Below are 24246 nucleotides of genomic sequence, written 5' to 3' on the forward strand. Positions count from 1 at the left end.
GAGTGACAGCAGCGAGAGTGACGAGTGACAGCAGCGAGAGTGACAACAGCGAGAGTGACAGCAGCGAGAGTGACAGCAGCGAGAGTGAGGCTGCATTGGAATCTGTTGACAAGCAAGTTGATGAGCAACATACTGAATGAAGTAGAGGTCGACCGATTATGATTTTTCAACGCCTATGATTTTTCAACGCCGATACCGATACCGATTATTGGATGACCAAAAAAGCCGATACCGATATTATCTACCATTTTTTTATTTGTAGTAAGGACAATTACAACAATACTGAAGGAAACACTTATTTTAACTTAATATAATACATCAATAAAATCAATTTAGCCTCAAGTAAATAATGAAACATGTTTAATTTGGTTTAAATAATGCAAAAACAAAGTGTTGGAGAAGAAAGTAAAAGTGCAATATGGCTCTCTATCTACCAGATGTGTACCAAACTCACTAAAAGTGGCAATAATATAGCTGTCATGCCTTGGTCATAGTATTTTGTATTTTCGTTATATATTTGGTCAGGCCAGGGTGTGACATGGGTTTAAATGTTGTGTTTCGTATTGGGGTTTTCTAGGCATTGGGATTGCGGCTGAGTAGGGGTGTAGCATAGGTTTGGCTGCCTGAGGCGGTTCTCAATCAGAGTCAGGTGATTCTTGTTGTCTCTGATTGGGAACCATATTTAGGTAGCTGGGGTTTCATTGTGTATTTCGTGGGTGATTGTTCCTGTCTCTGTGTTAGTGTTCACCAGACAGGCTGTATAGGTTTTCACGTTCCGTTTGTTGTTTTTGTATATATACAGTTATTTCATGTATCGTTGTTTTTTCATTAAAGAACATGAGTAACTACCACGCCGAATTTTGGTCCGACTCTCTTTCGACAAACGAACGGCGTTACAATAGCCTCTTGAAAAAGCCAACCCTTGACGTGATGTGGCTGCGTTATTGATGTCATGTTAAATCAGGCCTTTTGATTTCTGAATGTGTCGGCACAGGGGACCCGTGATGTGGCTGCGTTATTGATGTCCTGTTAAATCAGGCCTTTTGATTTCTGAATGTGTCGGCACAGGGGACCCGTGATGTGGCTGCGTTATTGATGTCCTGTTAAATCAGGCCTTTTGATTTCTGAATGTGTCGGCACAGGGGACCCGTGATGTGGCTGCGTTATTGATGTCCTGTTAAATCAGGCCTTTTGATTTCTGAATGTGTCGGCACAGGGGATCCGTGATGTGGCTGCGTTATTGATGTCCTGTTAAATCAGGCCTTTTGATTTCTGAATGTGTCGGCACAGGGGACCCGTGGTGTGGCTGCGTTATTGATGTCCTGTTAAATCAGGCCTTTTGATTTCTGAATGTGTCGGCACAGGGAACCCGTGATGTGGCTGCGTTATTGATGTCATGTTAAATCAGGCCTTTTGATTTCTGAATGTGTCGGCACAGGGGACCCGTGATGTGGCTGCGTTATTGATGTCATGTTAAATCAGGCCTTTTGATTTCTGAATGTGTCGGCACAGGGGACACGTGATGTGGCTGCGTTATTGATGTCATGTTAAATCAGGCCTTTTGATTTCTGAATGTGTCGGCACAGGGGACCCGTGATGTGGCTGCGTTATTGATGTCATGTTAAATCAGGCCTTTTGATTTCTGAATGTGTCGGCACAGGGGACCCGTGATGTGGCTGCGTTATTGATGTCATGTTAAATCAGGCCTTTTGATTTCTGAATGTGTCGGCACAGGGGACCCGTGATGTGGCTGCGTTATTGATGTCATGTTAAATCAGGCCTTTTGATTTGAACAGATTGTTTTAGTTTTGTACACATTGAATGATTTAATTAATGGATCAAGCCTTAGCAGTAATTCTGATCTCATTCTCAATCCTCAGTTGTTGAGTTCATTATGTTGCTGTCCAGCGGTTCTGACTTTCCACATTGGTTTGTGCTTTGTAGCCTTTTGATTTGAACATTGGAAACATGTTCAAACATTGGTTTGTGTAATATGTTACAATGCTTTGGTTTCACTTTTAAATATGTTGAAATGGAACCAAATGATCGGTTTCTGTCTTCAGTCGTTTTTTATGTAGGATAGCTGGACTATACGGTCTATTACGATGTAGGTGGAATGTGATAGTGTGTCTATAAACAGCCTGAGTCGGCCTATAACTCCAATCATATTCTATTCAGAGTTTAGAGAAATTATTCAAATTGAAATTAGCTATTATCAGGCTGGTTAATGCAATGCCCCACACCAATAATTGGTGTCCAATGGCCATGAACAAGAGATGGGGACATGGTCTAGTCTTCCAAAGGAGAGAGAGAATAGTAGAATACACAAGGTGCAAGTTTGGCATTTGTTCGTACATGCAATTTTTCTCTTATGTCAGTCACTGACAGTTAGTGTAGAGCCAGCCCTGAAGACACACATCAACACCATCATCCCAAAAACCCCGGATCCATTCAAATTCGCATACCGGCATAATAGATTCACAGATGACACAATCTCAATTTCACACTGCCCTCAAACTTGGACAAGAGGGGAAATAACTATGCGAGACTGCTGTCCATAGACCACAGCTCAGTGTTCAACATGATAGTCCCTTAGAAGCTCATCACCATGTTGGGGACCCTGGGACTGAACACCTCCCTCTGCAACAGGATCCTGGACTTCATGACGAGGCGGCCCCATATGGTGAGGGTTGGCAACAACACGCTGACCGCCACGCTGACCCTCAACACGGGGGCCCCTCAGGGGTGTGTGCTTAGTCCCCTTCTTTGCTCCCTGTTCACCACGTGGCCAAAAGGGGCGACAGGGTAGCCTAGTGGTTAGAGCGTTGGACTAGTAACTGGAAGGTTGCGAGTTCAAATCCCCAAGCTGACAAGAAACAAATCTGTCGTTCTGCCCCTGAACAGGCAGTTAACCCACTGTTCCCAGGCTGTCATTGAAAATAAGAATGTGTTCTTAACTGACTTGCCTGGTTAAATAAAATTAAAATAAAAAATAAAAAGCATCCTCAAGTTTGCTGACAACACTGTGGTGGTAGGCCTGATCACTGACAGTGATGAGACAGCAGTAGGGAGGTCAGACACTTTAAAAAAAATTGTATTAACCCTTCCACCACACCCCTATTCAGAGGACAAATATAATATAATTTACAGCTTTTTTACTACATATACATACATTTTACATATACATTTTACATACAGTTCAAGTCGGAAGTTTACATACACATACATATGCCAAATACATTTAAACCTGACATTTAATCCTAGTAAAAATGCCCTGTCTTAGGTCAGTTAGGATCACCACTTTATTTTAAGAATGTGAAATGTCAGAATAATAATAGAGAGAAAGACTCATTTCAGCTTTTATTTCTTTCATCACATTCCCAGTGGGTCAGAAGTTTACATACACTCAATTAGTATTTGGTAGCATTGCCTTTAAATAGTTTAACTTGGGTCAAACGTTTCAGGTAGCCTTCCACAAGCTTCCCACAATAAGTTGGGTGAATGTTGGCCTATTCCTCCTGACAGAGCTGGTGTAACTGAATCAAGTTTGTAGGCTCACACACGCTTTTTCAGTTTTGACCACAAATTTTCCTTAGGTTGAGGTCAGGGCTCTGTGATGGCCACTCCAATACCTTGACTTTGTTGTCCTTAAGCCATTTTGCCACAACTTTGGAAGTATGCTTGAGGTCATTGTCCATTTTGAAGACCCATTTGCGACCAAGCTTTAACTTCCTGACTGATGTCTTGAGATGTCGCTTCAATATATTCACATAATTTTCCGTCCTCATGATGCCATCTATTTTGTGAAGTGCACCCATCCCTCCGGCAGCAAAGCACCCACACAACATGATGCTGCCACCCCCGTGCTTCACGGTTGGGATGGTGTTCTTTGGCTTGCAAGACTCCCCCTTTTTCCTCCAAACATAATGATGGTCATTATGGCCAAACAGTTCTATTTTTGTTTCATCAGACCAGAGGACATTTCTCCAAAAAGTATGATCTTTGTCCCCATGTGCAGTTACAAACCATAGTCTGTCTTTTTTATGGCTGTTTTAGAGCAGTGGCTTCTTCCTTGCTGAGCGGCCTTTTAGGTTATGTTGATATAGGACTCATTTACTGTGGATATAGATACTTTTGTACCTTTTTCCTCCACAAGGTCCTTTGCTATTGTTCTTAGATTGATTTGCACTTTTCGTACTAAAGTACGTTCATCTCTAGGAGACAGACGGCATCTCCTTCCTGAGCGGTATGACGACTGCGTGGTCCCATGGTGTTTATACTTGCATACTATTGTTTGTACAGATGAACGGGGTACCTTCAGGCATTTGGAAATTGCTCCCAAAAATGAACCAGACTTGTGGAGGTCTACAATTGTTTTCCTGAGGTCTTGGCTGATTTCTTTTTATTTTCCCATCATGTCAAGCAAAGAGGCACTGAGTTTGAAGGTAGACCTTGAAATACATCCACAGATACACCTCCATTTGACTCAAATTATTCCTTTTAGCCCTTCAAAAGCTTCTAAAGCCATTAAATAATTTTCTGGAATTTTCCAAGCTGTTTAAAGGTACAGTAAACTTAGTGTATGTTAACTTCTGACCCACTGGAATTGTGATATAATCTGTCTGTAAACAATTGTTGGAAAAATGACTTGTGTCATGCACAAAGTAGATGTCCTAATCGACTTGCCAAAACTATAGTTTGTTAACAAGAAATTTGTGGAGTGGTTGAAAAACGAGTTTTAATGACTCCAACCTATGTGTATGTACACTTCTGACTTCAACTGTACATGGCACATTTAAATTGAACAGTCACAAAAGAATAATACATTGCCAAACATAAACTTAATCCAAACCCTTAGCCCATCCCACCTATCACCATAGACATCAGCTCTTTAATCCCACCCCTCAGCCACTCTCAGCCCATCCCACCTATCACCATAGACCTCAGCTCTTTAATCCCACCCCTCAGCCACTCTCAGCCCATCCCACCTATCACCATAGACCTCAGCTCTTTAATATCAACCCTCAGCCACTCTCAGCCCATCCCACCTATCACCATAGACCTCAGCTCTTTAATCCCAACCCTCAGCCACTCTCGGCCCATCCCACCTATCATCATAGACCACCCTCATTTGGTTTCCATGTGCCATGTATTTTTTCAACAAGCATTTCTCAACGGCTGGCCATGCCTTCCGCCTGGCCACTCCTACCTCGGCCAACAGCTCCGGCCCCCCCGCAGCTCCTCGCCCAAGCCTCTCCAGGTTCTCCTTTACCCAAATCCAGATAACAGATGTTCTGAAAGAGCTGCAAAACCTGGACCTGTATAAATCAGCTGGGCTTGACAATCTGGACCCTCTATTTCTGAAACTATCCGCCGCCATTGTCGCAACCCCTATTACCAGCCTGTTCAACCTCTCTTTCATATTGTCTGAGATCCCCAAGGATTGGAACGCTGCTGCAGTCATCCCCCTCTTCAAAGGGGGAGACACCCTGGACCCAAACTGTTACAGACCTATATCCATTCTGCCCTGCCTATCTAAGGTCTTCGAAAGCCAAGTCAACAAACAGGTCACTGACCATCTCGAATCCCACCGTACCTTCTCCGCTATGCAATCTGGTTTCCGAGCCGGTCACGGGTGCACCTCAGCCACACTCAAGGTACTAAACGACATCATAACCGCCATCGATAAAAGACAGTATTGTGCAGCCGTCTTCATCGACCTTGCCAAGGCTTTCGACTCTGTCAATCACCAGATTCTTATCGGCAGACTCAGTAGCCTCGGTTTTCGGATGACTGCCTTGCCTGGTTCACCAATTACTTTGCAGACAGAGTTCAGTGTGTCAAATCGGAGGGCATGCTGTCCGGTCCTCTGGCAGTCTCTATGGGGTGCCACAGGGTTCAATTCTCGGGCCGACTCTTTTCTCTGTATATATCAATGATGTTGGTCTTGCTGCGGGCGATTCCCTGATCCACCTCTACGCAGATGACACCATTCTATATACTTTCGGCCCGTCATTGGACACTGTGCTATCTAACCTCCAAACGAGATTCAATGCCATACAACACTCCTTCCGTGGCCTCCAACTGCTCTTAAACGCTAGTAAAACCAAATGCATGCTTTTCAACCATTCGCTGCCTGCCCCCGCATGCCCGACTAGCATCACCACACTGGATGGTTCCGACCTTGAATATGTGGACACCTATAAGTACCTAGGTGTCTGGCTAGACTGCAAACTCTCCTTCCAGACCCATATCAAACATCTCCAATCGAAAATCAAATCAAGAGTCGGCTTTCTATTCCGCAACAAAGCCTCCTTCACTCACGCTGCCAAGCTTACCTAGTAAAACTGACTATCCTACCGATCCTCGACTTCGGCGATGTCATCTACAAAATCGCTTCCAACACTCTACTCAGCAAACTGGATGCAGTTTATCACAGTGCCATCCGTTTTGTCACTAAAGCACCTTATACTACCCACCACTGTGACTTGTATGCTCTAGTCGGCTGGCCCTCGCTACATATTCGTCGCCAGACCCACTGGCTCCAGGTCATCTACAAGGCCATGCTAGGTAAAGCTCCACCTTATCTCAGTTCACTGGTCACGATGGCAACACCCATCCGTAGCACGCGCTCCAGCAGGTGTATCTCACTGATCATCCCTAAAGCCAACACCTCATTCGCCGCCTTTCGTTCCAGTACTCTGCTGCCTGTGACTGGAATGAATTGCAAAAAATCGCTGAAGTTGGAGACTTTTATCTCCCTCACCAACTTCAAACATCAGCTATCTGAGCAGCTAACCGATCGCTGCAGCTGTAAATAATCTATTGGTAAATAGCCCACCCATTTTCACCTACCTAATCCCCACAGTTTTTATTTATTTACTTTTCTGCTCTTTTGCACACCAATATCTCTACCTGTACATGATCATCTGATCATTTATCACTCCAGTGTTAATCTGCAATATTGTAATTATTCCCCTACCTCCTCATGCCTTTTGCACACATTGTATATAGACTCCCCTTTTTTTCTACTGTGTTATTGACTTGTTAATTGTTTACTCCATGTGTAACTCTGTGTTGTCTGTTCACACTGCTATGCTTTATCTTGGCCAGGTCGCAGTTGCAAATGATAACTTGTTCTCAACTAGCCTACCTGGTTAAATAAAGGTGAAATAAAAATAAAATAAAAAATCCACAGATTGTGAGCTAAAGACGAAAACCTTTCCTACGAGTATTATTACATTATTTATTGACTGACTGTGGCTTTCCAAAGTGCATGTTGTGTTTGTATGCCCGATATATATAGCATTCTGTTGGTGGCAATCATTTTTCAGTATTCACACACATAGCCCTTCTGTAGGATCTATATGGCTTTGTCTAATAAGGAGGTCACTTCCCCAACAAGAGATAACTTCAGTTAAATGTATGTGAATATAAAGGACGCCTGGTTATCCCTTTACTGTTATTGTGCTTAGACAGTCCATACATCATCTATGTCCCAGTCCTTTCTCACCACCTGAGAGTAAACTGTGTCTTCCCTTAAAGAATGCTGTTGTCCCACTGCCACTGCAGAGTAGGTGACATCCTCAGCTGGCTTGACATCTGCATCTTTCTGGTCTTCTCCAGATGGGTCGTGTGCTTTCCTCTTGTCAATGTTGAATCTGACGATCTCAGAATAAACCAGGTCCTGGGGAATGACAAAGGGAGGGAGAGGGTGAGATAGATGAGGATCACTGAATGATTACAAATATAATGTGATTAGCTAAAATCTTAGGCTGGAATTCAGTCAAACGCAGAGCGAAAAACAGGTTTTCAACAAAAGAACTCACCTCCTGTCTTCCTGTCCTGTCTGCATTGACCACCAGGCTGCTTGCATCTGAAAAACAACCACAGCGGGTCTTACAGAAAGCAGAAATCCAGGACAGGTCTAACTGAGCAGAAGGGGAACTTGAGTCGTGTGGTTGCTACTCACCAATGCTGACAGAGGGGTTGAATAAAGCCTTGTGCCTAGTTAGAGAGAATAATATAAATACATTCACTGGTAAAACACAAGATTCAGTTCCTCTGCACTTGTAATGTCTGATGATACATTGCATGCCATTGAGATACATACAGTATATGTTCATTATGTTCTGGAACTATGTGTTACAGACAGCGTACACACACCTCTTCCTGGCAATGATGAGGTAAGCTGTGGCTGTCACGACAGCTGTTACCAGGAGGGCTGCGGTAACAATTCCCACAACCTCGCCAGATGATGGAGGTGGAATCTGATCTGGGAAGGAAACAAAACCCCTGTAACCTCTTTGACCTCTGATACAGCTGCATGTCAGATTGAATCCTACAGTATCTACAGGAAAACTATTGTCACTAATCAATGTTAATATTTCAATCATTTAATGAGATCCTTTCTTTTCTTCCCTATATTAAGAGTTCCAGAGGGTTGAGTGGAGCTGAAGGATGGGACTAAAAACAAACACAATATAACTATTGTAAAATATACTGTGTCCGTAAAATGTATATAGTATGTAGAAGCCTAAGTGTTGTTGCCCATTAGTTTACTCCAAATAGGGAGAGATGGAATGGTTAGGGGAAAATGACATATAAAAATAGATATATATTGGAAATGATGGAAATGATGCATACAATTACATTGATGGAAGCCACAATCTATCTGCAATATTAAAGATGAACTTCCAGACTTACTCAGTACAGTGAGGATGGTTGTTCTCTCAAATGAGCCACTGGGGAAGACTGTCAGGAGACAGATGTATTTCCCTGCATCAGTCATCTCCACATCTTTTATAGTAATAGAGGAATCACCGGCGGAAGCTCCAGCGAACTCCAACCTCCCTTTTAGAGGTGACCCAGAAATGTTTTGCCCTAAGTTAGGGTTAAAGACAGCTATGGAAAACTTTTTAGTATCTGACATCTCCCACTGCCACTCAGCCTGAATGAGAGTGCCCTGGAGCAACTTACAACGCAGTGTGACATCATTACCCTGGTACCCTGTCACCTGTGGTTCAACACTGACCTGAGCTTCCAACACTACTGGAGATGGAGACCGAAGAAGAGCGAGGAATGGAGAGAGAGAGAGAGGATTACGAACCATTTTAAAAAACAGAATCATACAGTTGTTCATTATTGGTTTTTAGCTTCTGTTTTCCCCTCTAGTCTGAGTCGTGTTAATTTGGGACCGAAATATCAACATTTTTGAAACTGAGAACTAAAATTAGTATTCCTTTTTGGACAAGTTCAGATGGTAACTCCCTGTTTTCTTCATATCTACTGAACAAAATTCCAGGTTAACAGGACCTTCTCTATTTTCCCTCCAGGTTAAAAGGGCCTTCTCTATAAGAGAATAAAGTTACAAATAAAAATGTCTTACCTGAAGAGAGGCCAATGTGTGCCAGCAGCAAAACGGCAGACAGTCTGCATTTTTCCATAGCACTCCTGCTACAAATGTGATCTGTGTAATCTATGGTCTACACACGGTCAAAACACTGTGATCTGTGTAATCTATGGTCTACACACGGTCAAAACACTGTGATCTGTGTAATCTATGGTCTACACACGGTCAAAACACTGTGATCTGTGTAATCTATGGTCTGCACACGGTCAAAATACCCTCAAATGGTTGTAAAGTAAATGAACTGAAGCATCAATCAGGAACTGAGCATAGACGGTGGAAAAGACTACTTGTCTAATGTGGGTTAACAAACCGCTACAGATAGAGAAGTGAAAATATAGGAAGCATATGTCGTACTTCCTCCCATGAGTTTGGTAAACTGTTTGAAACGGTTTCTGGTTATCTGGACCTTTTTTCTTTTTAGACTGTGGTCAGTATGACTACTGGTGATTTGCCGACATATGGCAAGTCAGGAGTATTCTTTGATTGTCTGAAGATGATCCCTTGCCCCATGTTTAAAACACTTTTGTGCGAGCGTGTGCACGTACTGCATGTGCGAGCGTGTGCACGTACTGCATGTGCGAGCGTGTGCACGTACTGCATGTGCGAGCGTGTGCACGTACTGCATGTGCGAGCGTGTGCACGTACTGCATGTGCGAGCGTGTGCACGTACTGCATGTGCGAGCGTGTGCACGTACCGCATGTGCGTGCATGCAGGTGTGTAGGAAGGGTTATATTTGGATTGCTTCTCACTCAGATGACAATCAGCGTTACAAGCACTGCTATCACAATCCTAGTAACAGACCCCACTGACAACATTACTGATGATGGTTCTGAAAACACAATACAGCCTGGTTACACACACAGCCTTGATTTCCCACACCATCTCTTGTTCTTTAGGGTATTTTACGGCATGGATTACTAGACAGGAGCATTACAGAATGATAAATGCATAATAAATAACATTTGTTTGATAGGATAACTCACATTACCCTTGGGAGTTACTGACACCCAGCACAGTGACGGTGGGTGTGTCTTTAAGTGTGCCACTGATGGAGCCTGCCCATTTAAAGGTGCATTTCCCATCATCTCCACATATTTTATAGTGATGGAGCCTCTGAAAGCATTAGCAAACTCCACCCTCCCTTCTAGTGGCGACTCAGGAATGTAAGACTTGTCTAACAAAGCTATGGGAACCGATAAGTCATACATGGAGCAGGTTCAGTTCATGAGACGAATACAACATTTAACACCATTCTTTTATTGGAATTTCAGTTAATATTTCACATACTATATAGTGCACTTCTTTTGGCCAGAGCCACATAGGCAGTCTAGTCCTCCCTAGGTTTGTGAGGATTCAGCAAGCATAACAGGATTACGCAAACTGCCTCTCATCTTTGTCCTTTCAGTGGAAAAAAAAGTTGCTGTTACCTGTTGCGAAATGTGTTTCAGTAGGGGAGGTTTCTCTGAAAACGCCCCTATTGATGACACTGACCAGAGAAAGCTGATTCCAATTAGTCAGACCTCAACTGGTGTGTGCAATTTAAGAGGATATAATTTGTCCTCTATAGTTGCCTATTCCATATTTACATTGAGCAAGTACTGTATACATAGCTGGATGGCTGAGCTGTACAGTACAAAGACCAGTGTCTACTCAGTAGAGGAGTCCAGTAGGGTCTAGTTTCTCGTCTTCTTGGCTGGTCCTCCAGTGAATGTTTGCCCTCTCTGCATTTCTTTGATTACGGTGTAAAACTTGATGGGTGAATCCATCTCCAACTGTGCAAGATTAGTTGAAATCAGCTGCTCTAAGTCAGGGAGAGCGAGGGAGAGAGATTGAGACAACTATAAAGCAAGTATTATCAAAGGTAATATCATAATGAGGATAAAATGCAATAAAAACCTACCACTTTAAACTTCTGTTGTATATGTTGGAGCCCTGGATTTCCGGTAGAGAAGACAAAAATAGACACATTGAGTAAGTTTGTTTAAATCATCTAGCTAATAGATAGGCTAGTCAGGGACAATGTGGTATATCAAAGATTGTGTATCGGAGAGTACTCCTTTTCATTACAGGTGTCACGCTCGGCATATTGATGAGACCAAGGCGCAGCGTGATAAGCATACATTCTTCTTTAAATGAAGGAAAAACACTAAAAAGAAACAAAAACGAACGTGAAGCTATTATAACACGTGCTGACAGGCGACTACACAGACAATAACCCACAAAATCAAAATGGAAATGGCAACCTAAATAGGATCCCCAATCAGAGACAATGATAAACAGCTGTCTGATTGGGAACCAATTCAAATACAAAAACCCCATAGATATAGAAAAACCCCTAGACAAGACCAAAACACATACCCACCCTCGTCACACCCTGACCAAAATAATACAGAAAACATAGATCACTAAGGTCAGGGCGTGACAGTACCCCCCCAAAGGTGCGGACTTCTGACCGCAAACCTGAAATTATAGGAGAGTGTCCGGGTGGGCATCTACCCTCAGTGGCGGCTCTGGTTCTGGACGCCCCCCCCCCCATCTTTACCCTGGTCCTTCCGCCTTTGTTGAGCTGAACCGTGGCTCATCACCGGACGCTCTGGACTGCCGAGGCGCACTGTAGGCCTGGTGCGTGGTGCTGGCACTGGTGGTACTGGGCTGGTGACACGCACCTCAGGGCGAGTGCTAGGAGGAGGAACAGAGCATACTGGACCCTGGGGGCTTGGTGCTGGAACTGGTAGTGCCGGGCTGGGGACACACACCTCAGGGCGAGTGCGGAGAGGAGGAACAGGACGTACTGGACTGCCGAGGCGCACTATAGGCCTAGTGCGTGGTGCCGGTACTGGTGGTACCGGGCTGGAGACCCGCACCTCAGGGAGAGTGCCAGGAGCAGGAACAGGACACACCTGACTGGGAAAGTGCACTGGAGGGAGAGTGTGGAGCAGGAACAGTGTCTTGAAGGTACACTGGAGACCTGGTGTGTATAGCCGGCATCAATTGTTCTGGAACTTTAACACACGATTCAGGACGAGTACGGAGAGCTGACTCAGGTGGCACCAAACTGACAACATGTTATTTTATTCCAAATCCGTGCATCCTCCACCAACTTCCCCATTTCTCTCTCCTCCTTCTCCCTGACTGGCTCTGGTTTACTCCTCGGCTCCGCTGACTGCCCCATGTGCCTCCCAAAACCCCCAAAATTATCTTGGGGTTCCTGTGGTTGCCTTGACTCCTCATACCATCACCTTTCCTCCTGTTCCATCTCCACCTGCTTCCATGGCAGGGTCTTGTCCCCTGCCATTACCTCCTCCCAGGTCCAGGATGTCCTCCACTCATCTTTCTCCCAGGTCCAGGATGTCCTCCACTCATCTTTCTCCCAGGTCCAGGATGTCCTCCACTCATCTTTCTCCCAGGTCCAGGATGTCCTCCACTCATCTTTCTCCCTGCTCCAGGATGTCCTCCACTCATCTTTCTCCCTGCTCCAGGATGTCCTCCACTCATCTTTCTCTCAGGTCCAGGATGTCCTCCACTCATCTTTCTCCCAGGTCCAGGATGTCCTCCACTCATCTTTCTCCCGGGTCCAGGATGTCCTCCACTCATCTTTCTCCCGGGTCCAGGATGTCCTCCACTCATCTTTCTCCCGGGCCCAGGATGTCGTCCACTCATCTTTCTCCCAGGTCCAGGATGTCCTCCACTCATCTTTCTCCCGGGCGCAGGATGTCCTCCACTCATCTTTCTCCCAGGTCCAGGATGTCTTCCACTCATCTTTCTCCCAGGTCCAGGATGTCCTCCACTCATCTTTCTCCCAGGTCCAGGATGTCCTCCACTCATCTTTCTCCCGGGTCCAGGATGTCCTCCACTCATCTTTCTCCCGGGTCCAGGATGTCCTCCACTCATCTTTCTCCCAGGCCCAGGATGTCCTCCACTCATCTTTCTCCCGGGCCCAGGATGTCCTCCACTCATCTTTCTCCCGGGCCCAGGATGTCGTCCACTCATCTTTCTCCCAGGTCCAGGATGTCCTCCACTCATCTTTCTCCCGGGCGCAGGATGTCCTCCACTCATCTTTCTCCCAGGTCCAGGATGTCTTCCACTCATCTTTCTCCCAGGTCCAGGATGTCCTCCACTCATCTTTCTCTCAGGTCCAGGATGTCCTCCACTCATCTTTCTCCCAGGTCCAGGATGTCCTCCACTCATCTTTCTCCCAGGTCCAGGATGTCCTCCACTCATCTTTCTCCCGGGTCCAGGATGTCCTCCACTCATCTTTCTCCCGGGCCCAGGATGTCCTCCACTCATCTTTCTCCCAGGTCCAGGATGTCTTCCACTCATCTTTCTCCCAGGTCCAGGATGTCCTCCACTCATCTTTCTCCCAGGTCCAGGATGTCCTCCACTCATCTTTCTCCCAGGTCCAGGATGTCCTCCACTCATCTTTCTCCCGGGCCCAGGATGTCCTCCACTCATCTTTCTCCCGGGCCCAGGATGTCCTCCACTCATCTTTCTCCCAGGTCCAGGATGTCCTCCACTCATCTTTCTCCCGGGCCCAGGATGTCCTCCACTCATCTTTCTCCCAGGTCCAGGGTGTCCTCCACTCATCTTTCTCCCAGGCCCAGGATGTCCTCCACTCATCTTTCTCCCAGGTCCAGGGTGTCCTCCACTCATCTTTCTCCCAGGTCCAGGGTGTCCTCCACTCATCTTTCTCCCAGGTCCAGGATGTCCTCCACTCATCTTTCTCCCGGGCCCAGGATGTCCTCCACTCATCTTTCTCCCAGGTCCAGGGTGTCCTCCACTCATCTTTCTCCCAGGCCCAGGATGTCCACTCCTCATTCACACGCTGCTTGGTCCTGGTTTGGTGGGTTATTCTGTCACGTTCGTCATAACGAGGAGACCAAGGCGCAGCGTGATAAGCATACATTCTTCTTTTAATGACAAAAAAACACTAAACAAAACGACCGTGCCACTATATAACACGAGTGCTGACGGACAACTACACATAGACAATAACCCACAAAACCAAAATGGAAAATGGCAACCTAAACAGGATCCCCAATCAGAGAAAATGATAAACAGCTCTCTCTGATTGGGAATCAATTCAGGCCACCATAGACCTACAAATACCTAGACATACAAAAACCCATAGATATAGAAAAACCCCTAGACAAGGAAAACACACATACCCACCCTCGTCACACCCTGACCTGACCAAAATAATACAGAAAACATAGATAACTAAGGTCAGGGCGTGACAACAGGTATCATAACAAAATGCTCCAATGCAGTAAGTTGCAAGATTATTATAACAAACTAAAACTAAAACTTATAGTGAAAAAACTATTAATTAAAATGAAATAAAATAATTAACCAACCTCCTTGAAAAACTAAAACTATACCTAAACTATTATCTTTGACTCCAAAACAAACTAAAATAAAAATAAAAACCATCATGAATTATGCACAGTTTTTTGACTCTACATTTTGGGCTGAGAGGTGTAGCCTCGCGCTTCAATGCTCCTGCTTGCGGAAATGGATCCACTACCACTGTTAAGTTTGTGTATCTACGTCATCTTGCCGAGTCTACCTTTAAAGCTAACCTATGACCTGACCCATCACCTTATGCATTACCGCACCACAGTGGCAAGTGATATCCCCAAAATACACAAAAACTATATAACACAAATGTCTCCTAGCCTCCCACACATAGGCTACCTTCTGACCCTAATGCTAAAACTAAAACTAAATAATATAAAAACATTTATATAAAAACGTTTAAATATATATTTTTTGATAAAACTCTGATAATGAACTGAAACATGGTGGGAAACATAGATATACAATATCATCATAAGTATCATAAGTGTTTTATATAATTTGGTGGTGGAAACTCACTCTTGGAGGTGGTAATGGAGGTCCTACATTCTCATACACACGACCACCTGCAAACAAATCAGCAGTTGATGAAGTTGATAATGTACAGTACATTTTAAGTGTTAATGAGACAGATTGTTTCGCAACACTCAATACTCAACATTCAACAATCTCTCTGACCTTTAGCTTCTGGTCCATGGCTGGTGTCAGGTGCAAGGCTGGTTCCTGAAGTAAATTTGGTGTTAGTTAGGATAACTCTACATTAAAGTTGAAATTGATTCAACTAGGAATAGTAGGTTATACTGACAAATGGTCAAGTTGACTTAAATACATTTTATTTGTCAATGATAGAGGTTGAAAAAGGCCATGCGACTAATTAAGTTGAAACAACAAATACTTTTATTTTTAAAATTCTTTTTCACAGACGATAAAAGACAACTGTGGTCATCATCTGCAGCTCTCCACTCTCATCTCAATACTTGCATGGACTGTACAATTACCATACAGTAATTGAAAAAAAGTGTACTAGACTAAAATGATCATGTTTTTCTCTTACCTGTCTCAGTAGTATTTGTGGAATTGTTCCTAAACATCATACAGAAACATTGATTTATGGGACCTTTATCAACAGCCTAAATGGTCTGCAAACCATTAATACACAAAACCTCAAATGTCTTCTTGAAATGTATTGTTATGTCCCCACAATTGACGGAAGACATTTTATCTATTGAAATCAAATGGCTTCCTGTTTTCTATGTAAAACCAGAAATACAATTATTATGTTTGTTACTTTGCCAGCATAATGGCACTACCAACCACGCTATTTTCATAGACTCACCGTTGATGAGTTATGCCGAAATAGAGACCAAGAGCTACAGCAACCACTACCAACATCACAGCGACTGCTATACCTGCTGCTCCCTCTGGGCTTAGGGGTGGAGGGGTTTTATCTGCAATGCACAGGGATGGATTCAATCAATCAATCAAACATAAACAAAACACAACCTCTAGAACAGATGATGCTACTGCCATTTAGCAGACACTTTTATCCAAAGCGACTTTCAGTTATGCATGCATACATTTTTTAGATGTGGGTGGTCCTGGGAATCGAACCCACTATCCTTGCGTTGCAAGTGCCATTTTTATCAACTGAGTTACAAATGACCACTGTTGTGATAGTTAATAGTTTTTGTGATAGTTGATCGTTTTTGCATTTAATTAGCTTTGATTCTCTCGTGACTGTATCAGAGATTCCATTGTACCTTTCACTGACAGACTATGGTCCACACTGATAACATTTCCGGTGAGATCATTCGAGCATCACATCTGTAGTCCCCACTGTTGTTGTAGCTGACGCTCCTTATGATGTATCCAGCTTCATGTACACCTGTCTGCTGCCCATTGAACAACCAGGTGAACGTAGCAGGCGGTACAGACTGAACAGAGCAGTAAATAAGGGTGAATGACTCCACCTCAGCGATGTGTCGGCCCAGGATGGTCATGGAATCTGGTCCATCTGTAAGCCCAAGAGCAGAAGACCCTCAGACTGTAGTAGTAACAGCGGTGTCCCGTCATTCAGAGTCCGAACTGTTTTGAACCCTGTTTTGAACCCCACTGTTTTGCATGTTATTTTGGCATTAATACGTGTCACATATCAGTTTGCAAACAATTTATAATGTACAGTGGGGAGAACAAGTATTTGATACACTGCCGATTTTGCAGGTTTTCCTACTTACAAAGCATGTAGAGGTCTGGAGAACAGGAGGGCTTCTTAAAGAAAAACTAACAGGTCTGTGAGAGCCGGAATTCTTACTGGTTGGTAGATGATCAAATACTTATGTCATGCAATAAAATGCTAATTAATGACTTAAAAATCATACAATGTGATTTTCTGGATTTTTGTTTTCGATTCCGTCTCTCACAGTTGAAGTGTCATGTTTTGTCATTGATTGTCATGTCTTGTCCCTGTGCTTCCCCTTCTATTCGTTTCCCCCTGCTGGTCTTATTAGGTTCTTTCCCTCTTTCTATCCCTCTCTCTCCCCCTCCCTCTCTCCCTCTCTCTCTCTCTCTCTCTCTCTCTCTATCGTTCCGTTCCTGCTCCCAGCTGTTCCTCATTCTCCTAACTACCTCATTTTCTCTTTCACACCTGTTTCCTATTTTGCCCTCTGATTAAGTCCCTATTTATCTCTCTGTTTTCGCTTCTGTCCTTGTCGGATCATTGTTTGCTGTTCTGTGTCCTCGTTCCGTCCTGTCGTGTTTTTGCCTTCTTCAGATGCTGCGTGTGAGCAGGTGTCTATATCAGCTACGGCCGGCGCCTTCCCGAAGCGACCTGCAGTCTGTGGTCGCATCTCCAGTTGTTCCCCTCTACTGACTAGAGGGTTTCAGTTTTCCTGTTTTGACTTGGAATAAACTCTGTTTCTGTAAAGTCGCTGTTGGGTCCTCATTCACCTGCATAACAGAATGATCCGACCAGGAATGGACCCAGCGACTACGGATTCTCGCTACTCAGCCGTCAAGATCCAGGGAGCGATGCTCGGCAGACACGAGCAGGAATTGTCTGCTGCTCGTCATGCCGTTGAGACCCTGGCCGCTCAGGTCTCCGACCTCTCAGGACAGTTTCAGAGTCTCCGTCTTGAGCCACCAGCTACTTCCTGGTCTTCCGAGTCTCCGGAACCTAGGGTTAATAACCCACCATGTTACTCTGGGCAGCCCACTGAGTGCCGCTCCTTTCTCACCCAGTGTGATATTGTGTTCTCTCTCCAGCCCAACACATACTCAAGAGAGAGCTCGGATCGCCTACGTCATATCACTCCTTACGGGACGGGCTCGGGAGTGGGGCACAGCTATCTGGGAGGCAAGGGCTGAGTGTACTAACGAGTATCAGAACTTTAAAGAGGAGATGATAGGGGTTTTTGATCGTTCAGTTTTGGGAGGGAGGCTTCCAGGGCCCTGGCTTCCCTATGTCAAGGTGATCGATCCATAACGGATTACTCTATAGAGTTTCGCACTCTTGCTGCCTCCAGTGACTGGAACGAGCCGGCGTTGCTCGCTCGTTTTCTGGAGGGACTCCACGCTGTGGTTAAGGATGAGATTCTCTCCCGGGAGGTTCCTTCCAGCGTGGATTCTTTGATTGCACTCGCCATCCGCATAGAACGACGGGTAGATCTTCGTCACCGAGCTCGTGGAAGAGAGCTCGCGTTAACGGTGTTCCCCCTCTCCGCATCTCAACCATCTCCTCCCACTGGCTCAGAGATTGAGCCCATGCAGCTGGGAGGTATTCGCATCTCGACTAAGGAGAGGGAACGGAGAATCACCAACCGCCTTTGCTTCTATTGCGGTTCTGCTGGACATTTTGTCATTTCATGTCCAGTTAAAGGCCAGAGCTCATCAGTAAGCGGAGGGCTACTGGTGAGCGCTACTACTCAGGTCTCTCCATCAAGATCCTGTACTACCTTGTCGGTCCATCTACGCTGGACCGGTTCGGCAGCTTCCTGCAGTGCCTTGATAGACTCTGGGGCTGAGGGTTGTTTTATGGACGAAGCATGGGCTCGGAAACATGACATTCCTCTCAGACAGTTAGGGGAGCCCACGCCCATGTTCGCCTTAGATGGTAGTCTTCTCCCCAGTATCATATGTGAGACACTACCTTTAACCCTCACAGTATCTGGTAACCACAGTGAGACCATTTCCTTTATGATTTTTCGTTCACCTTTTACACCTGTTGTTTTGGGTCATCCCTGGCTAGTATGTCATAATCCTTCTATTAATTGGTCTAGTAATTCTATCCTATCCTGGAACGTTTCTTGTCATGTGAAGTGTTTAATGTCTGCTATCCCTCCTGTTTCTTCTGTCCCTCTTCTCAGGAGGAACCTGGTGATTTGACAGGAGTGCCGGAGGAATATCATGATCTGCGCACGGTCTTCAGTCGGTCCCGAGCCAACTCCCTTCCTCCTCACCGGTCGTATGATTGTTGTATTGATCTCCTTCCGGGGACCACTCCCCCTCGGGGTAGACTATACTCTCTGTCGGCTCCCGAACGTAAGGCTCTCGAAGATTATCTGTCTGTTTCTCTCGACACCGGTACCGTTGTGCCTTCTTCCTCTCCCGCCGGAGCGGGGTTTTTTTTGTTAAGAAGAAGGACGGTACCCTGCGTCCCTGCGTGGATTATCGAGGGCTGAATGACATAACGGTTAAGAATCGTTATCCGCTTCCCCTTATGTCGTCAGCCTTCGAGATTCTGCAGGGAGCCAGGTTCTTTACTAAGTTGGACCTTCGTAACGCTTACCATCTCGTGCGCATCAGAGAGGGGGACGAGTGGAAAACGGCGTTTAACACTCCGTTAGGGCATTTTGAATACCGGGTTCTGCCGTTCGGTCTCGCTAATGCTCCAGCTGTCTTTCAGGCATTAGTTAATGATGTACTGAGAGACATGCTGAACATCTTTGTTTTCGTTTACCTTGACGATATCCTGATTTTTTCACCGTCACTCGAGATTCATGTTCAGCACGTTCGACGTGTACTCCAGCGCCTTTTAGAGAATTGTCTCTATGTGAAGGCTGAGAAGTGCGCCTTTCATGTCTCCTCTGTCACATTTCTCGGTTCTGTTATTTCCGCTGAAGGCATTCAGATGGATCCCGCTAAGGTCCAGGCTGTCAGCGATTGGCCCGTCCCTAAGTCACGTGTCGAGTTGCAGCGCTTTCTCGGTTTCGCAAATTTCTATCGGCGTTTCATTCGTAATTTCGGTCAAGTGGCAGCCCCTCTCACAGCCCTTACTTCTGTCAAGACGTGCTTTATGTCATGTTTTGTCATTTATTATCTTGTCTTGTCCCTGTGCTTCCCATTCTATTCGTTTCCCTCTGCTGGTCTTATTAGGTTCTTTCCCTCTTTCTATCCCTCTCTCTCCCCCTCCCTCTCTCACTCTCTCGCTCTCTCTTCTCTCTATCGTTCCGTTCCTGCTCCCAGCTGTTCCTATTCCCCTAATCATCATTTAGTCTTCCCACACCTGTTCCCGATCCTTTTCCCTGATTAGAGTCCCTATTTCTCTCCTTGTTTCCCGTACCTGCCCTGTCGGATCCTCATTTATAATTCACCGTGCTGTGTCTATGTTTTGCCCTGTCGTGTCGTGTTTCCCTCAGATGCTGCGTGGTGAGCAGGTGTCTGAGTCTGCTAGGTTCAAGTGCCTTCCCGAGGCAACCTGCAGTTCTCGATCAAGTCTCCAGTCCGTTCTCGTCTTTACATGTAGTATTATGCTTTTTGTTTTGTAAAGTTTATTCTGGATTAAATACTCTGTTTCGCCAAGTCGCTTTGGGTCCTCATTCACCTGCATGACAGAAGGATCCGACCAAGGAATGGACCCAGCGACTACAGACGCTCGTAACACTGCCGTCGAGATCCAAGGAGCCATGCTCGGCAGACACGAGCAGGAATTGTCTGCTGCTCGCCATGCCGTGGAGAGCCTGGCCGCTCAGGTTTCCGACCTCTCTGGACAGTTCCAGAGTCTTAGTCTCGTGCCACCTGTTACTTCCTGGCCTGCCGAGCCTCCAGAACCTAGGGTTAATAACCCACCTTGCTACACCGGGCAGCCCACTGAGTGCCGCTCCTTTCTCACCCAGTGTGAGATTGTGTTCTCTCTCCAACCCAACACATACTCTAGAGAGAGCTCGGGTTGCTTACGTCATTTCACTCCTTACTGGCCGGGCCCGAGAGTGGGGCACAGCTATCTGGGAGGCAAGGGCTGATTGTTCTAACAATTACCAGAACTTTAAAGAGGAGATGATTCGGGTTTTTGACCGTTCAGTTTTTGGTGGGGAGGCTTCTAGGGTCCTGGCTTCCCTATGCCAAGGTGATCGATCCATAACGGATTACTCTATAGAGTTTCGTACTCTTGCTGCCTCTAGTGACTGGAGCAGAGCCGGCGCTGCTCGCTCGTTTTCTGGAGGGACTCCACACAGTGGTCAAAGATGAGATTCTCTCTCGGGAGGTTCCTTCCAGTGTGGACTCTTTGATTGCTCTCGCCATCCGCATAGAAGACGGGTAGATCTTCGTCACCAGGCTCGTGGAAGAGAGCTCGCATCAACGGTGTTTCCCTGCTCCCGCATCGCAACCATCTCCCTCCTCTGGCTCTGAGACTGAGCCCATGCAGCTGGGAGGGATTCGCATCTCGACTAAGGAGAGGGAACGGAGGATCACCAACCGCCTGTGCCTCTATTGCGGATTTGATGGACATTTTGTTAATTCATGTCCAGTAAGAGGCCAGAGCCCATCAGTAAGCGGAGGGCTACTGGTGAGCGCTACTACTCAGGTCTCTTCATCTAGATCTTGTACTACTATGTCGGTCCATCTACGCTGGACCGGTTCGGGTGCTACATGCAGTGCCTTGATTGACTCTGGGGCTGAGGGTTGTTTCATGGACGAAGCATGGGTTCGGAAACATAACATTCCTTTCAGACAGTTAGACAAGCCTACGCCCATGTTTGCCTTAGATGGTAGTCATCTTCCCAGTATCAGATTTGAGACACTACCTTTAACTCTCACAGTATCTGGTAACCACAGTGAGACTATTTCTTTTTGATTTTTCGTTCACCTTTCACACCTGTTGTTTTGGGTCATCCCTGGCTAGTATGTCATAATCCTTCTATTAATTGGTCTTGTAATTCTATCCTATCCTGGAACGTATCTTGTCATGTGAAGTGCTTAATGTCTGCCATCCCTCCCATTTCTTCTGTCCCCACTTCTCAGGAGGAACCTGGCGATTTGACAGGAGTGCCGGAGGAATATCATGATCTGCGCACGGTCTTCAGTCGGTCCGAGCCAACTCCCTTCCTCCTCACCGGTCGTATGATTGTAGTATTGATCTCCTTCCGGGGACCACTCCTCCTCGGGGTAGACTATACTCTCTGTCGGCTCCCGAACGTAAGGCTCTCGAGGATTATTTATCTGTGTCTCTTGACGCCGGTACCATAGTGCCTTCTTCCTCTCCGGCCGGGGCGGGGTTCTTTTTTTGTTAAGAAGAAGGACGGTACTCTGCGCCCCTGCGTGGATTATCGAGGGCTGAATGACATAACGGTTAAGAATCGTTATCCGCTTCCCCTTATGTCATCAGCCTTCGAGATTCTGCAGGGAGCCAGGTGCTTTACTAAGTTGGACCTTCGTAACGCTTACCATCTCGTGCGCATCAGAGAGGGGACGAGTGGAAAACGGCGTTTAACACTCCGTTAGGGCATTTTGAGTACCGGGTTCTGCCGTTTGGTCTCGCCAATGCGCCAGCTGTTTTCAGGCATTAGTTAATGATGTACTGAGAGACATGCTGAACATCTTTGTTTTCGTTTACCTTGACGATATCCTGATTTTTTCACCGTCACTCGAGATTCATGTTCAGCACGTTCGACGTGTACTCCAGCGCCTTTTAGAGAATTGTCTCTATGTGAAGGCTGAGAAGTGCGCTTTTCATGTCTCCTCTGTCACATTTCTCGGTTCTGTTATTTCCGCTGAAGGCATTCAGATGGATCCGCTAAGGTCCAGGCTGTCAGCGATTGGCCCGTCCCTAAGTCACGTGTCGAGTTGCAGCGCTTTCTCGGTTTCGCAAATTTCTATCGGCGTTTCATTCGTAATTTCGGTCAAGTGGCAGCCCCTCTCACTGCCCTTACTTCTGTCAAGACGTGCTTTAAGTGGTCCGGTTCCGCCCAGGGAGCTTTTGATCTCCTCAAGAAGCGTTTTACATCCGCTCCTATCCTTGTTACTCCTGACGTCACTAAACAATTCATTGTCGAGGTTGACGCTTCAGAGGTGGGCGTGGGAGCCATTCTGTCCCAGCGCTTCCATTCTGACGATAAGGTCCATCCTTGCGCGTATTTTTCTCATCGCCTGTCGCCATCGGAACGCAACTATGATGTGGGTAACCGCGAACTGCTCGCCATCCGCTTAGCCCTAGGCGAATGGCGACAGTGGTTGGAGGGGCGACCGTTCCTTTTGTCGTTTGGACTGACCATAAGAACCTTGAGTACATCCGTTCTGCCAAACGACTCAATGCACGTCAAGCTCGTTGGGCGTTGTTTTTCGCTCGTTTCGAATTCGTGATTTCTTATCGCCCGGGAAATAAGAACACCAAGCCTGATGCCTTATCCCGTCTCTTCAGTTCTTCTGTAGCTTCTACCGACCCCGAGGGGATTCTCCCTGAAGGGCGTGTTGTCGGGTTGACTGTCTGGGGAATTGAGAGACAGGTAAAGCAAGCACTCACTCACACTGCGTCGCCGCGCGCTTGTCCTAGTAACCTTCTTTTCGTTCCTGTCTCTACTCGTCTGGCTGTTCTTCAGTGGGCTCACTCTGCCAAGTTAGCTGGCCACCCCGGCGTTCGGGGTACGCTTGCTTCTATTCGCCAGCGGTTTTGGTGGCCTACTCAGGAGCGTGACACGTGCCGTTTCGTGGCTGCTTGTTCGGACTGCGCGCAGACTAAGTCAGGTAACTCCCCTCCTGCCGGTCGTCTCAGACCGCTTCCCATTCCGTCTCGACCATGGTCTCACATCGCCTTAGACTTTATTACCGGTCTGCCTTCGTCAGCGGGGAAGACTGTGATTCTTACGGTTGTCGATAGGTTCTCTAAGGCGGCTCATTTTATTCCCCTCGCTAAGCTTCCTTCCGCTAAGGAGACGGCACAAATCATCATTGAGAATGTGTTCAGAATTCATGGCCTCCCGTTAGACGCCGTTTCGGACAGAGGTCCGCAATTCACGTCACAGTTTTGGAGGGAGTTCTGTCGTTTGATTGGTGCTTCCGTCAGTCTCTCTTCCGGTTTTCATCCCCAGTCTAACGGTCAAGCAGAACGGGCCAATCAGACGATTGGTCGCATATTACGCAGCCTTTCTTTTAGAAACCCTGCGTCTTGGGCAGAACAGCTCCCCTGGGCAGAATACGCTCACAACTCGCTTCCTTCGTCTGCTACCGGGCTATCTCCTTTTCAGAGTAGTCTTGGGTACCAGCCTCC

At 46.1% G+C, this 24246-nt stretch overlaps 1 protein-coding gene and 1 long non-coding RNA gene across 6 annotated transcripts; both read right to left on the reverse strand.

Moving 5' to 3' along the window:
* Window positions 1-7084: 7084 nt before the first annotated feature.
* On the reverse strand, window positions 7085-9941 carry LOC124027259 (T-cell immunoreceptor with Ig and ITIM domains-like). Of its 4 annotated transcripts, none has more exons than XM_046339725.1 (7): window positions 9389-9941; window positions 8980-9048; window positions 8707-8853; window positions 8167-8275; window positions 7973-8007; window positions 7830-7876; window positions 7085-7687 (listed from the first exon to the last, which is right to left on the reverse strand). In XM_046339725.1, the coding sequence occupies exons 1-7, from the start codon at window positions 9444-9446 to the stop codon at window positions 7472-7474; spliced, it is 681 nt and encodes a 226-aa protein (XP_046195681.1). In that variant the 5' UTR covers window positions 9447-9941; the 3' UTR covers window positions 7085-7471. The 4 variants fall into 4 exon arrangements, with proteins under 4 accessions (XP_046195681.1, XP_046195680.1, XP_046195678.1 ...); XM_046339724.1 differs by having other exon boundaries at window positions 8980-9051; window positions 9389-9940; XM_046339722.1 differs by having other exon boundaries at window positions 8707-9048; window positions 9389-9939.
* Window positions 9942-10649: 708 nt separating this feature from the next.
* On the reverse strand, window positions 10650-16808 carry LOC124027260. 2 transcript variants are annotated; one of them, XR_006837383.1, is made up of 7 exons: window positions 16529-16808; window positions 16105-16216; window positions 15823-15851; window positions 15447-15491; window positions 15288-15334; window positions 11314-11345; window positions 10650-11209 (listed from the first exon to the last, which is right to left on the reverse strand). It is a non-coding gene; the product is annotated as an uncharacterized LOC124027260 (long non-coding RNA). The 2 variants fall into 2 exon arrangements; XR_006837382.1 differs by having other exon boundaries at window positions 10650-11214.
* Between the last annotated feature and the right edge of the window lie 7438 nt (window positions 16809-24246).

Source organism: Oncorhynchus gorbuscha, unplaced genomic scaffold (assembly GCF_021184085.1).
Source record: "Oncorhynchus gorbuscha isolate QuinsamMale2020 ecotype Even-year unplaced genomic scaffold, OgorEven_v1.0 Un_scaffold_3050, whole genome shotgun sequence".
NCBI lineage: Eukaryota > Metazoa > Chordata > Actinopteri > Salmoniformes > Salmonidae > Oncorhynchus > Oncorhynchus gorbuscha.